This window comes from Oncorhynchus kisutch, linkage group LG15 (genome assembly GCF_002021735.2).
Source record: "Oncorhynchus kisutch isolate 150728-3 linkage group LG15, Okis_V2, whole genome shotgun sequence".
NCBI classification, from domain to species: domain Eukaryota; kingdom Metazoa; phylum Chordata; class Actinopteri; order Salmoniformes; family Salmonidae; genus Oncorhynchus; species Oncorhynchus kisutch.
In genome coordinates this window covers 54,976,441-54,991,994 of record NC_034188.2, presented here as the reverse complement: position 1 = coordinate 54,991,994, position 15,554 = coordinate 54,976,441, and the positions used below count along the sequence as shown (strand labels likewise).

Below are 15,554 nucleotides of genomic sequence, written 5' to 3'. Positions count from 1 at the left end.
GACAGAGCCCCAGCAGACAGACAGGACAGAGCCCCAGCAGACAGACAGGACAGAGCCCCAGCAGACAGACAGGACAGAGCCCCAGCAGACAGAGACACATCGTCAAGTGTAAAACACTGACCCCTTAGTGAAGAGCTTTGCACCTCCTGCCAGCGTAGGAATCCAAAACCAGGTAGTCAGACATACATCACTGTCAAGTGGCTCTCTACTGTTGCTAAAAATATATTGTTATTTTCTAAATGACTATAAATAACTAGACTGCCTTGATCAGCCACTGTACTTCACATTCAAATGAAGCACATTAAATCCCGTTCAGGTGTATCTTTACTGTGTAAGATAAACCCAACAGTCAGATCAGTAGACAAAGGGGGCATTTGTTGTCCACTAGCTAGAACACCTCGGTATGACTGGTTCCAATGTGAAATATTACCCACACCTCAACAACTGATAAGGCTATCTGCTGATCATTTCCCCAATGTAGTTTGAAACTCACACACACTCCGTCAAATTATGGTAGAACTATTCTGACGACGCTAGTGTTCCGAATCACCACTGTGTGCGTCCCAAATGACACCCTATTCCCTACACAGTGCACTACTTCTGACCAGAGCCCTATGGGTGCAGGCCCTAACAGTGGAAATATCGAGTGTGGCTGTATGATGGTAGAAAGAGAGCCACTCTAAACTAGAGCCACGTTGGCCTTGATTCAGGTCTATGGGCAGCAGGTCAGCAGCAGAGGGCATTGAGGCCGAGTCTGAGGCGACACGCAGGAATTTTGCCCTGGCTGACATTTTACTGTGCAGACATGTAAGGGAATACTCTCCTCTTCCCACAGGCAGACAGACGTGGGGACAAGAAGGGAGAGAGGGTCATCGTTTGGCATGCAGCACAGAGAAGTACTTGTTAGGGTACAGACACAATCATCACTATGTAAGGGGCCCTTCTCTGATAGCCTAGCACCCCACTCTCCTCCCACTCCCAAAAAGACGTGTGTGGGACTGACATGCCCCCTCCCCTCCCTGTAGCTGCCCATATTAGTTCCACTCTAACTAGGGGAGAGATAAATATAGGCCCAGGCTGCAGAGGCCTGGCCGGCGCTGCTGAAGGCTCTGTGTTCAGCCCAGAAAGATAAGGGCAGTGGTGGTGGGAGAGGGGGTGGATAGCAGGGCTGCATTCTAGAACTTCCTACGGTACAGATTAGGCAATAAGAGACCTGTGCATGCACACACACAGAGATGTGAATTAGCGAGCTGTTTAAATACAGAGCAAGAGTAGCCGAACGGACAAGGGGAGATAATTATGCCAGAGACCATGAGAGAGAGAGCGAGAGAGAGAGAGAGAGAAAGAGTTACAGGCCAAGGCTAAAGATAAACTGACAACCTGTGAGTGTGTTTCTAGAGCTGGATTGAAATTGGAGTCTCGACTCAGTTTCCTTGTAAGTACAGTCAGGCTCGGGACCAATTCCGGTAAGCAGACCTAGCTTCCTCAGAGCTACATCACAAGGACAGAGGCATTCAGTTAAAGGCCTTAGGAATATTCTGAGAGGAGGAAAATTCCACATCAGTACTACCACCTACATCGAACTCCAATCCACTGGAATGAAGATGGGGCTCCATCAACGCTGAGATGTAAGAAAGGAGCCTGTGTTCAAACCAAAACTATGCCTGCGTCCCAAATGGCACCCTATTCCCTACACGGGGGTGTAAACGTTTTAAAAAACAGGGATCTTTATGGTTAACCCAAAAAAATCCCCAAACTAAATTTAATTTTTTTTAAATTTGATTAGATTTTTTTAAGTGCATTAATCACAAAACTACCACTAACAGGTCTCGATCATTATCATAAAAGGGAAAAATTCAATACAAATCTAATGCAACAATTAGGGATGCACAAGCTTTCAGGTGAACATATTGGAATCGGCCGATATTAGCCAAAAATGCCAACATCGGTGTCGGCACGATGTTTAGTTTAACGCCGATGTGAAAAACCGGATGTCAAAGCTGACATGCATACCTACATAACAGAGGTACATGATGTAATGACGCCACGTAAAACGTAGAGCTACACAGCATTCCTATCTTAGATCACAATGTCTGCTGTGTGGATCGAACAGTCAACAAGTCAAGCAGTAATTTGAAAGAGTAAGAACATTTCAGCGAGACAACTCAAAAGGCGAGATCCATTAACGCCAAGAATCATCCGTTCTCTGTCGTGGGTGATGGTGGCTTTCGCCGACCGGAGTTACACAGTAATAGAGTCACTGTTATTAGCTTCATGACATACATACTATGGAATGCCGTTTGGGTCTTTGCGTGTCAAAAATACAGTAGCACTGTCAAAGCTGTACAAAAGAAATGCAAACAAGCAAACATCGTCCACGAACGATGCGTTTACAATAACGCATTGGTAATAAAGCATCATTTGCTTGACCACAACTTCTGGGGTAGCTAGCTAACTTTAGCTTGGTACCTAGCTAGCACCAATACAACCAGCCTGAAAACAATGACCAGTAGAAACTGCAGTCATTTTCATTATTCTTAGCAATCATTTAGGAATCCTTGTGAGTAAGTATTAGCTAGGTAGCCACAATAGTGGAATTTGCGGGTTGCCTTCAAAATAAAAGTACGTCATTGACAGTGAAGCAAATGAATACAAAATGGTAGAATTATGCCACACTTATTTTGAATGCTAGCTGCAAAGTCCACTATTTTGGCTAATCCTTATTGTGGCTAGCTTCACATAGATGGGTGCGACAACCATCAATCAAATAAGAACGGTCTTATAAATTAGGGTTCATTTAGATGACACCTAGCTATATAGTTAGCTAGTTAGGTAACTATATAGCTACTGAAACAGATGCCATTTTGCTGTTTCTGGGGAAGAACATTGTTTGCATCCATGAGCTAGCTAGTTTTTTTATTTTTTATTATGACCAGCACTGCCGTTTCACAAGACAACTTTACCAGCATCATAGCATACGTATCAATGAATCATTGTGACATATGAAATACAAGTGACAGTGTAATCAACGTGTAATAACTAGGTAAAAAATGAATGAACGTGTTAATTGTGACGTGCAGTCATATTCAGGTCCTGATTGATCAACAAGATTTGACACGTCAAAATGTTATTTGACTTGTATCTTTTTTGACATGCAAAGACCCAAAACGGCGTTCCATAGAAATCCTGGTTGAGAATGAAACGACTGAACAACGAAACAGCAAGTAAGCGAAAGAAAAAGGTTTTGATGATGTTTTACTGGTAATGGGGACATATGGAAATGCCAACGAAATAACTTTTTGGTCAGTGTGGTGTGTGTGTAACCTTTATTTAAGTAGGCAAGTCAGTTAAGAACAAATTCTTATTTACAATGACGGCCTACCCTGGGCAAACCCGGCGACGCTGGGCCAATTCCCAACTATGGGACTCCCAATCACTGTATGTGATTCAGCCCGGATTTGAACCAGGGACTATGGTGACGCCTGTTGCACTGAGATGCAGTGCCTTATACCGCTGCATCCATGTGTGTTAACTATTTAACTGTACTAGAATGCTTATAAGGCCGCAAACTAAAAAAACATTTATCGGTATCGAGTTTTTTGGCAAGGAAAATATCCCAGATATTGGTATCGGGAAAAAATGTAATATCGGTGCATCACTAGCAGCAATGATGTAACATTACTAGGAGGAGATATGCATATTTTAATTGATTTGTATGCTTTTGAGACAGGGAAGTGACAGCAGCTAAGTTCTGTATGGCAATACTTTGATAAAGTTAAATGAAAAGGTGGTGAAATAAATGCACACTGTGCTAGGTGAAATTGAGCTACAACTATGAGAACCAACCAGTTTCTGTCAGCAGTGAGAAAATCACAGTGCTGATTACAGGAATGAAGCAGTTTATGCGCAGCCATTGTCAATGGTAGAGGATGCCCTCTTCACTGCCCTGATAGCATACCTAGAACAAACAAGACGCCAGGTCAAAAAAACGTGACAGCCTGCATGGAGAAATTATACAATGATTGTTCTGCAAGTATAAAGCGCGAGCTTTCAAACACCATACGTGGCGTTAACAACAGATTGTAGGATTGCTGTCATACATCCCCGCAACGAGCCGTCACATTGACGAGAAGTGGGATATGAAGTCCTGTGTGCTGACAACTCAGAACATGGAAGAGGGACACAGCAGAGAAAAGGTCACACGCGGGATCATATCTGAATTGTGAATTCACGTCATTTTCTTATTGTTTAAACGATAGGGGAAAAAAATTGCAGTTTAAACATTAAGAACAATGGTACATTTGTCACATCCCCATTCTCTACATGGTGCTACTAGTAGCACCATCATGGTATCGTCTCACTAGACTGCTGATGAACCAGACCTATAGCATCTCTTACCAACATCAACGTCTCCCGTTCCATTTTGTGTTTACCGATGTTATGAATACTAATCACACACCAAATCTGGCTTCCTTGTGTGTCTGCCAATCTTTACACACTTAAAGAGAGTCAGATTCATATTCTTCAAAACGCTTTTCCCCAGAATAACAGCAAAGCAGCACACGTGTGTGTGTGTGTGTGTACAGCGAAGTGGGGTAGTATTGTAAATTAGTGAGACAACACCTGTTTAGATTTCAGGTTTCCAGCAGTTAGCCACACTGTAAACCTGTAATTAGCCCAGCCCATGGTGAAACAGTCTCTGACACACAGGCATTCCTCTGTCTATTTTTAACATGGTCGCACACCAATAACGAAATCGGTTCGTAAATACTGTCATAACGCATAGATTTTCTTGATCGGTTTGACAGAGTTGTCGAGGAAAGGAGGCCATGATATAGTCTATAGGTGGTTGTTTGCCCACCCTGAAAAGGCTAAGAGAATACATACTAAAACCGGACCAAATTTTTCCTCCAAAACAAAGAAGTTGGTTCTCTTACATCTGGTGCCGTTTATGGCATACAAGTACCTGTGCGCACCAGCGAGAGTGTGTGCATGCATGCGCGCGTGTGTGTGTGTGTGTCTTTCAGATTAAGACAAACAAAGTCTAGGCTATTCAAATGACTAACTAGTCTAGGCCATATAATAAAGTATAACAGCCCTTGTCAAACACACACACAGTGAAATAGTGAGTCAAGAAATACAAGGCATCCACTCATGGAGTACCCAATGATATTTAATATCCCCCATAAGCAAATAAGTAGCACCACTACCCATGTAGCCATAGAAACCAGTGCAAAATGAGTATATGGACAGAAAACAATACATTTGCATGTCTTCATTGAGCAGCTTCTCATCAGAGGAAAATGGTCAATCAATGCAAAATCAGTCAGGGGCAACATCAGGGTTGTGTAACATGCAACATGGTCTGGACAGCCAGTCATTGTCACAGGGGAATGTGATATATAACCATTGCATCTTTGATGGTACGGTATTTGCAACACAGATATGGGCTTTTTGATTCAAGCATATAACATTGGTTCATCCAAAACACTGATCAAGTCCACATTGATGGACTGCTACTGCCCTGAAACATGCAGTAGGCCTACACTAAAAAGGGTGTCAAGGCTAGTTCCAACATATTAAAACTAACAGCTTCACTAAACTTTTATTCATCTGATGGACTTACACCTGGAAATACAGGTGCCCTTACATGAGTGCCTTCCTCAACAACAATCAAACAACATACAGATACAACCCACTAACTACCCTTCATCAGGTAGGCTATTTCTCAGTACTCTTTAACAGCTATCAAATCAGTCTCTGGCCGGCCACCTGGACCTGACGACTGGCCTCACACGGTTTCATACAGAGGCCCAGGTAAGAACACCTCAGACGATTAGCCTAGTTAGAATGGCTGCAAGCTTCAGAGCGCAGAGCCTCCACTCAAAAACATGGATGGATGAGCTATAGAATATTTTCTTAGGAGACATAATACAACAACAAAATCAGAAAACACAACAGCCAAAATATAATTGAAAATAAATGATAAATCAAGTTGATTTAATATATTTCTATGCGCTATTAAAGAAGGGCAAATTTTAAAAAGGGACTGCCATATGCCTGGATAAGCCAGTTTAGAGGCTTGGAGGACACAGAACAGAGCTATGCAACTGACAGAGGGGGGGGGGGGGGGGGGTCCAGGGAGACTGGCAGGCTGATTCTCTGGCATTAGTTCATAGAGCAGACTGTTGCTTTATATGGATATCTGACCGACAGGATTCGTCAGACCAGTTTGGAGACAGCCAGGTAGATGATTCTCTCGCGCCACGCAATGATCAAGGATAACCCATTGTGCCATTATTTCTCAACCAGGAGAGGAAGCTGTCAAGATTACTTACATCCTGTTACGTCACTAACGGGAAATACATGTAGTCAGGATGGACTGTCACAAATGTATTAGAAATGTGTCAGATTCCTACAGAATAATGTTGCAACGTCAGACTGTTGACAACTGAGCTGAAGTAAATAAATCGTAAATGTATGCATACATATCGCATGTCCACTACATGGGGAAATGAATCCGGTGGGGAAATGTTCTTCATTTTAACCACAAAAAAATATTCGTAACAAAAATGTACAACTCACAGTTGGTTGATCTGGTTCTGAGACACAACTCCGTTGTCGGAGAAGTAGGGCATCATCTTCACTCCGCAGCAGGAGCAGAAGCAGCCCTCCGCCGAGCTCCCGGTAGCGGAGACACTACCGAGAGTCATGACCGGACCACGGAACAGCAGACCGATAGCGCAAAATATCTTCGAAAAGGCTCACTCCACTCCGACCATTGTCAACACTTATTAGTACAACGAATCCGATAGATATTAGACAGTATGTTTTGTCGACCTATCTCCTTCGCGGCATTATAAAATAGGCAGCTGGAAAATAAAGTAAACTGTTAGTAAAATAAAAACGTTAAGCCTATCATACAATTATTTAAAATAAAAAAATATTTGTTTTTACTGTGTATTAAGTACAGTATCCTCTAATTGCAAGACTGTTCCAAATTCTGTAACACCGTACGGAGTTATTCTTGCGGTGGGATCTTTCAAACGACCTATAATCAATATTTGTGAAGAGCACTCGCGTCCGTCCTACTGTAAAAGCTCTAAACTTGTAAACGGGACACCGGCAGGAGCTACAAACTCAACTCGTGAGAGGGAGGAGTTGCTGACACATGCTTAGAATGTCCCAATTGAAAGACGAGGGGAGAGCGACAATGTGGCACAACAGATTGGGCACTCCTTCAGCGACAAGGTTGTGGAAGCGCAAGACACAGCCATATAATGTGATGACTGACAAATTCAGGGAGGTGTTGAAGTAAAGAGTTAAAGTACAGATGGAACATACAGGTAACTGCAAAATCAAGGAAACACCAAAGTGTCTTAATAGGGCGTTGGGCCACCATGAGCCAAAACCGCGTCAATGCACCTTGGCATAGATTTACATTGTGTCAGGAACTCTATTGGAGGGATGAGACACCATTCTTACCCAATAAACTCAATCATTTGGTATTATGTTGATGGTTGTGGAAAGCTCCAGAATCTCCCATACGTGTAAAAATGGGTTGAGATCTGGTGACAGATGGCCATGGCATATGGTTTACATCGTTTTCATGCTTGGTAGCCTATATATTGGCCTGCCCAGCATTTTTATACGTGACCCTGAGCATGATGGGATGTTAATTGCTTAATCAACTCAGGAACCACACCTGTGTGGAAGCACCTGCTTACAATATACTTTGTATCCCTCATTTACTCAAGCAGTTCCATTATTTTGGGCAGAGCTGTGCATACCTATTGCAACCACATGTTCTGTGACAGCAGTGTGTTTACCAACAACTGAATTCTTGGAACTGTGCTCGTGCACCCTGCTTTGCCTCACTGAGTACACCCAGACAGCAACTTGACAAAGTCTCAAATAACAGCTGAATTACAGAGTAAATTGGATTTGGGAACAGACTGCAAAATGAGCTGTACCTTTGCCATTCTGATCAGATATAAAAAGGTGAACTATATCATATGGTTTATGGACTGGGAGCTCATTCGCACACTGACCAGGAGACCGTGACGTTAACGCAAATGGGCCACAAACCAGGCACTCTCAGTGTCGGTAAGGATACGAGTGCACAAAACTTCCACCTGGCAGCTCCAGACAAACCAAAGTCTATGTAATAAACCTATGTTATAGACATTGTCCATGGGGTGCATCTCAGTAGAAAAGGGCCATCAACCATTTGGCACCACACCTGTAGGTTAACCGGCCCAGTATTATACAAAACAACTCTTTTGTAATGTTTATCTAAAGCCAGACTCATGTGTTGGCCCGTTATCTGGATCAGACTGGCAAGCGATATACAGTATTTAAATAGGAAAGGGAGAGGTCTATGAAGCAGTGTAAATAGGCTACACGAGGGAACCGTGTTTACTACTCCACTGGGGGTGAGATCATTCACATGGATTTGGGCTCCACTCGGCTACAATAGATGAATCTCGATTGTGTTTCCTTACGTCCTCTCTCCTCGCTTCCTTTTCAAAACGCATTGAGGAGAAGTTCAGATTCCTCCAATGTGTTTTGAGGAGGCGGCAAGGAAGAAAGAGGACATGAGGAATCAAGGAAATACACATTTGAAGCACCCAATGTCATATAAAAAGCTAGCTAGTTAAGGGATTGTTATTACCAAGAATGTACTTGTTTTTCTTATACTTGGTTTATGCCGATTTCAGACTTGAGATAAGGGTGCAACTTGGACTTTTGCATATATCACAAATTAATGTCAATGGGAGAAGTTAAAATTAGAGTACAGACCTCAAGTGTGAGTACCGATCTTCACCACTGATCACAACAGTATCACAAGAGCCAGGTGACAAAGCAGACTCTATGGAAGCTATTTTAGTGTGTTTAAGTCTTTGTACTAATACTATACAAACAAGGCAGACAACCATACAGTATTTTCAAGGTCTGCTCTACAATGAGTCCCTACAAAGTCAACAGCTCAGTCTCCTCTTCCTGCTCCCCATTGTCCCTCGTCTCCGAACGATTATAAGCCAGTCCTGGAATTTCACTTAACACGACCTGGCCTTGGATAAAGAATGAAAGCGGTAATGTGTGTACACAACAAAGATGACGGTTCTGAGAACACAGCTCTTCCTCTGTCCTTTACTTCCTTCCTGGTCTGCTTGAGCCAAAACAAACATTATATAGGCTAGGCCTACATGGCTAAAATGTCCACCTTATAAAACAGGCCATAGTCTGTCTGGTCATTTGGTCTCACTCATACTGGAAAGCTTCAAATGGTGGCGGCCAGTGTAGTTTCACATGCTCCCCCATGGGAGCTAGGTCTATAGGCTGTATTATGCAAATGTAGTGCTGCTTGGGGCAGAAGAGGTCAGACGCCAGAGGTCAATTACACCTGACAACAGGGGCTCAAATCAGAGGGCTCTTAGTCAAAACACTCCATTGATGTTTCCAGTCCCCACGGCCCGCCATTACCAAAGTCACTACATAACACAGGCTGCCGGTACACACAAACAGGCAGCTACTACGCAAGTTACCCTCCTAAAGTTATACAACTTAAGTGGCCAAAGAAAAGATGAGAAGGCTGGCCGCGATAGCGTGGGACATGGTTACACACAGTGTTTACAAAGCGTGTGTGTAACACTTGACTCCTCTCGTGCACTCCAAATAACATGACGGGGAAGGAGACGTAGAAACTCACACATACCTGGGTGTCTTCGGTTACAGGGCATCGTCACATGGTCTCCTCCATTCCAGTCCGCCTCCTCTCTAGTTATGAGGTTTAGCTGGTCACCCACTGGGTCATCATAGCAGGCAACGTTCAACCAACCAACACGCATCAAAACAACATCTGTGTGACCAGCATCTGTGCTAGTTATGTGGCACAGAATGTTTTGGACCTCTTAATAGGCTAGACCACTACTAAATCACATTGTTTTGACTCTGGTAATAGGGTCCGACATGCAGGGGGGGGCAACACGTGGGTCCGATTGCGCAATGGCTCGTGTCGCTCTCTCGCTCTTTGAATGAGAGTTAGCAGAAAAAAAGGGTCAAAGTGTTGCAGGCAGCAGTCAGCCACTGGGTCTCTGTACTCCAAGTTACCCCTTTAACATCCTGCTCTCCACTAAAGTGAGCAGCTGTTTCCTATAGGCCTGCTACACTGGAGCTAGTTGGAGGAGTAGGGGGTCTGAAATGAGACCAGCCAGAACACATAGCCTACACTAACTGCAGCACTAGTAATAGACCTGGACATGAATGCTACAAGGCCAACCGCAGGGCAGGCTAACGCCCTGTCAAGCTAAATATATATATATTTTTTTACCTACCATGTCACCTATTTAATTGTGATTTGAGCACCTTGGGACTTAAGTGAAGGGCTAAAATACGAGACACAAAAGATACCAGGAACTAGGAGGAAAGCGGTGATATGATCAGGAAAATTGTCAGCCGAGGTTAGAAGGGTAGTGCTGGTAGCCAGGAGAGGTGTTCCCCTTGATAGACAGGCGTGAGAAAACACGCTGCAATGAAAGACGGTGACTCCAGGCCATGGGTTTGAGTTGGCTTGCATAGCTGCCATTTCCTTTCCTTCTCGCAACCGGTAATGGGAATTCGTGAACACTGAGCACAGGGTAACTCAAATCCAGAATAACCTGCTCTGACAGCCACATCAGAGACGCAGCAGTAGGCAAAAACACAGATGGGAGTCAACCTGTACACCTCCCACTCGCCAAGTGCCCTTTTGGGTGGTGGTAATTTATATAATTTTTTATACAAGTTTGTGTCGTCAAGTTCGCCACCCCATCCGTTGGTTGCACCGGTTGGTCCGCCCTGTACGAAGGTGGCGCACGCCCAGTTGTACCGGTTTCCAAGTCTGCCCCGTACTGGGATTGTGCACACCCATTATTCAAACATGCATGGCTTGAGATGTGGTCACTGATCGAGTGTGTGTAGCTAGCTACCTAGTTGTGTGTAGCTAGCTACCTAGTTTGAAATATCAACAGTACTGCCACAGAAGCACAACATTTGACACTAGGATTGGCTGCATCAACGACCCTCCGACCCATCCCTTCTTCAGTCTGCAGCAGCAACACAGGTAGTCTAGACTAGCTAACCATCATGCAGTGCCCTTGGAAAGTATTCAGACCCCTCAACGTTTTCCCACATTTTGTTAGGTTATGAATATCATATTGTGAAGTTTTGATACGAGCATTGAAAATAAAATCACAATCAGTATAATAAATTGAGCTAGCCGACTTGCAGATTATGAGCTGATCGCCCACCCTCTTTTCAAGATGTCAATCACATCTTTAGGAGGCACTGTAACTACAATGACCAAAAATGTGGACACGCGCTTGTCTAACATCTCATTCCAAAATCATGGGCATTAATATGGAGTTGGTTCCCCTTTGCTGCTATTACAACCTCCACTCTTCTGAGAAGGCTTTCCACTAGATGTTGGAACATTGTTGTGGGGACTTGCTTCCATTCAGCCACAAGACCATTAGTGAGGTCGGGGAATTTTGCCTGGCTCGCAGTTGGTGTACTAATTCATCCCAAAGGTGTTCGATGGGGTTGAGGTCAGGGCTCTGTGTAGGCCAGTCAAGTTCCTCCACACCAACCTCGACAAAGCATTTCTGTATGTACCTCGCTTTGTGCACGGGGGCATTGTCATGCTGAAACAGGAAAGGATGTGGGAAGACACAGAATCGTCTAGAATGTCACTGTAGGCTGTAACATTAAGACTTCACTTCACTGGAACTAAGGGGCCTAGCCCGAACCATGAAAAACAGCTTAGACCATTATTCCTCCTCTACCTAACTTTACAGTTGGCACTATGCATTGGGGCAGGTAGCGTTCTCCTGGCATCCGCCAAACCCAGATAAATCAGTCGGACTGCCATATGGTGAAAAGTGATTCATCACTCCTGAGAATGCATTTCCACTACTCCAGAGTCCAATGGCGGCGAGCTTCACACCACTCCAGCCGATGCTTGGCATTGAGCATGGTGATCTTAGGCTTGTGCACGGCTGCGTGGCCATGGAAACCCATTTTATGCAGCTCCTGACTAACAGTTCTTGTGTTGACGTTGCTTTCAGGGGCAGTTTGGAACTCTGTAGTGAGTGTTGCAACCGGTCCCATTCTGTGAGCTTGTGTGGCCTACCACTTCGCAGCTGAGCTGTTTTTGAGCCGGTTGCTCTTAGACGTTTCCATTTCACAATAACAGCACTTACGGTTGACTGGGGCAGCTCTCACAGGGCAGAAATTTGATGAACTGACTTGTTGGAAAGGTGGTATCCTATGACAGTGCCAAGTTGAAAGTCACAAAGTTCTTCAGTAAGGCCATTCTACTGCCAATGTTTTTTCCTATGGAGATTGCATGGATGTGTGCTTGATTGTATACATCTTTTAACATACTTTATTGGTGTATTTTTGCCCCTTGAAAAAGGTCTGTGTCCGGCCCTGCACATCAGTGTGTGTGTGGGTGTGTGTGTCTACCGACTCAAATCTTACCAGAGCCATGTTGAAGTAAGCAGTTGAAAGGAAATGCCTACTGAAAACAATGAATAGACAAGGTCACAGAAAAGACCCTGAACATCCTTTTGCCTTTCCCTTCTCCCCCTCAATATGTCTGCAGCCCAACAGCCCTCTCCTTACTATGAACGACAATCAAGTAGGCCTGTACTAGAAAGTATGCCGTCCTTGACATTCCTTGCAGTGCATACACGTCGCAAAGCCAGAGCACAGATTCATGTATTACCGTATGTTACACTTCAATCAGAGCCGTGGGAACAACAGCTGTCGTGTCTTTCTTGTGTGTGCGGCACAGAATAGATGACAATAGCACTCTTACCATAACTGGTAAGCACTGAGCAAAACACTGAACATGGAGTACTGCACAACCTTCACCCTCAAAGGTTGCTTTCTGATATCCAATTAGATGCAATATATTTCTAGTACTGGAATCCTTGTGGTGTTCATTTGGGCTTCTTGTTACATAACCAACGGGAGGGTTGGGTGAGTATCAGATGGGGGGGGAGTAATTGAGGGCTCCAAATGACAAACTAGTCCAAGAGCTGAAGACATTGAATGGGGTGGGGGGGGGGGGGGTGACCTCACCCTTGCCATAGTATTACCTAATAGATAATTGAGTCCACATGTCCTGCAGCATTGGAGTTGAATGGTGAAGTCAGTGCAACACATAATGGACATTAAATTGTTCTGTTATGGAGTTGTGCTGGCCAAATGCACATCATGTCATGTTGGCTCCTTCTCAGCATGAAACCAAACAGTTTGCTGTGGTGGACCCAGTGTTTGCAAACTATCACCAACTGTACTGGTATGGAGAACTCTGACTTCTACCTTGCATTAGCACAATTCAATAGACTAAATCCTGACCAGAAGTCAAGTTAAATCAATGTACAGAAAATACCCTACATTATAAGGGTTAGTTCAACACAGTCATAACACCAACACAAGGGAACAGAACATAATAAACAGCCATGATAGCTGAATAGGCATATAAGAAGTTAATACAACAGACTTTATAGTGCTGTTTTGATGCAAGCCAACTAGCTTACCAAAATAATGGTGTCTGCCATGACTGTGTAAAGTTAGGCTTGTCACAACAATCAGCTCGGTCATCAAGTAATGCTATGTAATATCATTACCCTGACGCTGTTATGAATACATGAAGGTCCTATGATGGAGAGTTCAGGTGACATGCGACTGACAAGAACAATACTTGACGTTAGGCCAAGCCAAGGGGAAGTGATACTCAAACTCAGACAAACACACGCCCTTGTTTATCAGTTCCATGTTTACTACAGCCAGGTCCCTTAACACCCTACAGCAGGGTTCAACTGGCATTCACTAACCATTCCATCACCCTCCTTCTTGGTCAACTAGCCTGACACTGTCACCAGAAAAACATTTAAATAAAGAAAAACCCTGGAATGACTGGTACTGTGTGTGTATACATGTATAAATAAAAAATAAGTCCTTTGATCTGATGAGTTCAAATTTGAGATTTATGGTTCCAACCGTGTCTTTGTGAGAATCAGAGTAGGTGAACGGATGATCTCCGCATGTATGGTTCCCACCGTGAAGCATGGAGGAGGAGGTGTGATGGTGTGCTTTGCCGGTGACACTGATTGATTTAGAATTCAAGGCACACTTAACTAGCATCGCTACTACGGCATTCTGCAGCGATACGCCATCACATCTGGTTTGCGCTTAGTGGGACTGTGTTTTCCAACAGGACAATGACCCAAAACACACTGCCAGGCTGAGTAAGGGCTATTTGACCAAGAACTAGAGAAATGGAGAGCTGCATCAGATGACCTGGCCTACACAATCACCAGACCTCAACCCAATTGAGATGGTTGGGGGGATGAGTTGGACCGCAGAGTGAAGGAAAAGCAGCCAACAAGTGCTCAGAATATGTGGGAACTCCTTCAAAACTGTTGGAAAAGCATTCCAGGTGACTACCTCATGAAGCTGGTTGAGAGAATGCCAAGAGTGTGCAAAGCTGTCAAGGCAAAGGGTGGCTTCTTTAAAGAATCTCAAATATATTTTCATTTGTTTAACACTTTTTTGGTTACTACATGATTCCATGTGTTATTTCATTGTTTTTTATTATTAATGTAGAAAATTGTAAAAAATAAAGAAAAACCCTTGAATGAGCAGGTGTGTCTAGACTTTTGACTGCTACTGTATATACACTAAACACACTTTTTCTGTGGAGTTTTCATTGCTGGGCAACAAAAACAACAAAATTAAGTGATTTTAATTGAAGAAATCTGTTCAAGTACTTCCACGCATAATAGGGAGACTTGATCGCATACAAATGTAAGCATGCTTTGATATGATTATGTTTTAGTCAAACATATCTGTTTGGGCTTCTTGTGGTCAATTTGCAGTCTACAAATTATTTGTAATTATGTTACGGCCCCCCTACCATCCACTTCAGAAAAGAAATCGTCCCGCAGCTGATTCTAGTTGATGATCCATGGCATATAGACTATACGTTAGCCTATTAACCTATAGGCTAACCCATAATAACCTATAACTATTAGTATGTCCTGTATGAATAGGCATTAATCTAAGAGATCCACACTGAAACCCAACTGCCAAGACAAGTGAAACAGTGACGTCTTGTCCTTCTATAAAACACACACACGGACGTCAAGCGGCAGGTAACACAGATAACAGATACAACCATGCAAATAGATAATCAGGAGTAGACAACTGGAGTAGTCATACACGAGTACTACAAACCAACCCAAATACGTACATAGGCTAACTATTTTGCATTTCCAAAATAGCCTAGTGTTTTGAAGATGCAAAATGGCAACCATTAGTCCTTTTCTACCCTTCTCCTGTAATGACCTAAAACTAAGTGTGAATAAAAATTCTGACAATGATGCTAGTCAAGAGCGAGTCTACATGTTGATAGAAATGTATTTTTCAAGATATTTTAAAATATATTGTGTGATATACTGTAAATTGAAACGAGCTATGCAGTCACTTGTTTTGTGCACGGG

The 15,554-nt window shown here is 43.5% G+C and overlaps 1 protein-coding gene across 2 annotated transcripts in view; it reads right to left on the bottom strand.

The window, feature by feature from the left end:
• The window catches only part of LOC109905517 (protein phosphatase Slingshot homolog 2), a 37,368-nt gene that overhangs the window by 13,918 nt on the left and 7,896 nt on the right, over positions 1 to 15,554 (bottom strand). The window contains exon 1 of one of the 2 annotated variants that reach the window (XM_031790570.1): positions 6,586 to 7,115. The exons of the other annotated variant lie outside the window; for it this stretch is intronic. Within the exon in view, the coding sequence (XP_031646430.1) occupies positions 6,586 to 6,713 (128 nt within the window). The 5' untranslated portion in view covers positions 6,714 to 7,115. Of the gene's footprint in view, positions 1 to 6,585; positions 7,116 to 15,554 lie in introns of those variants that run through there. 2 annotated transcript variants of the gene reach the window in all.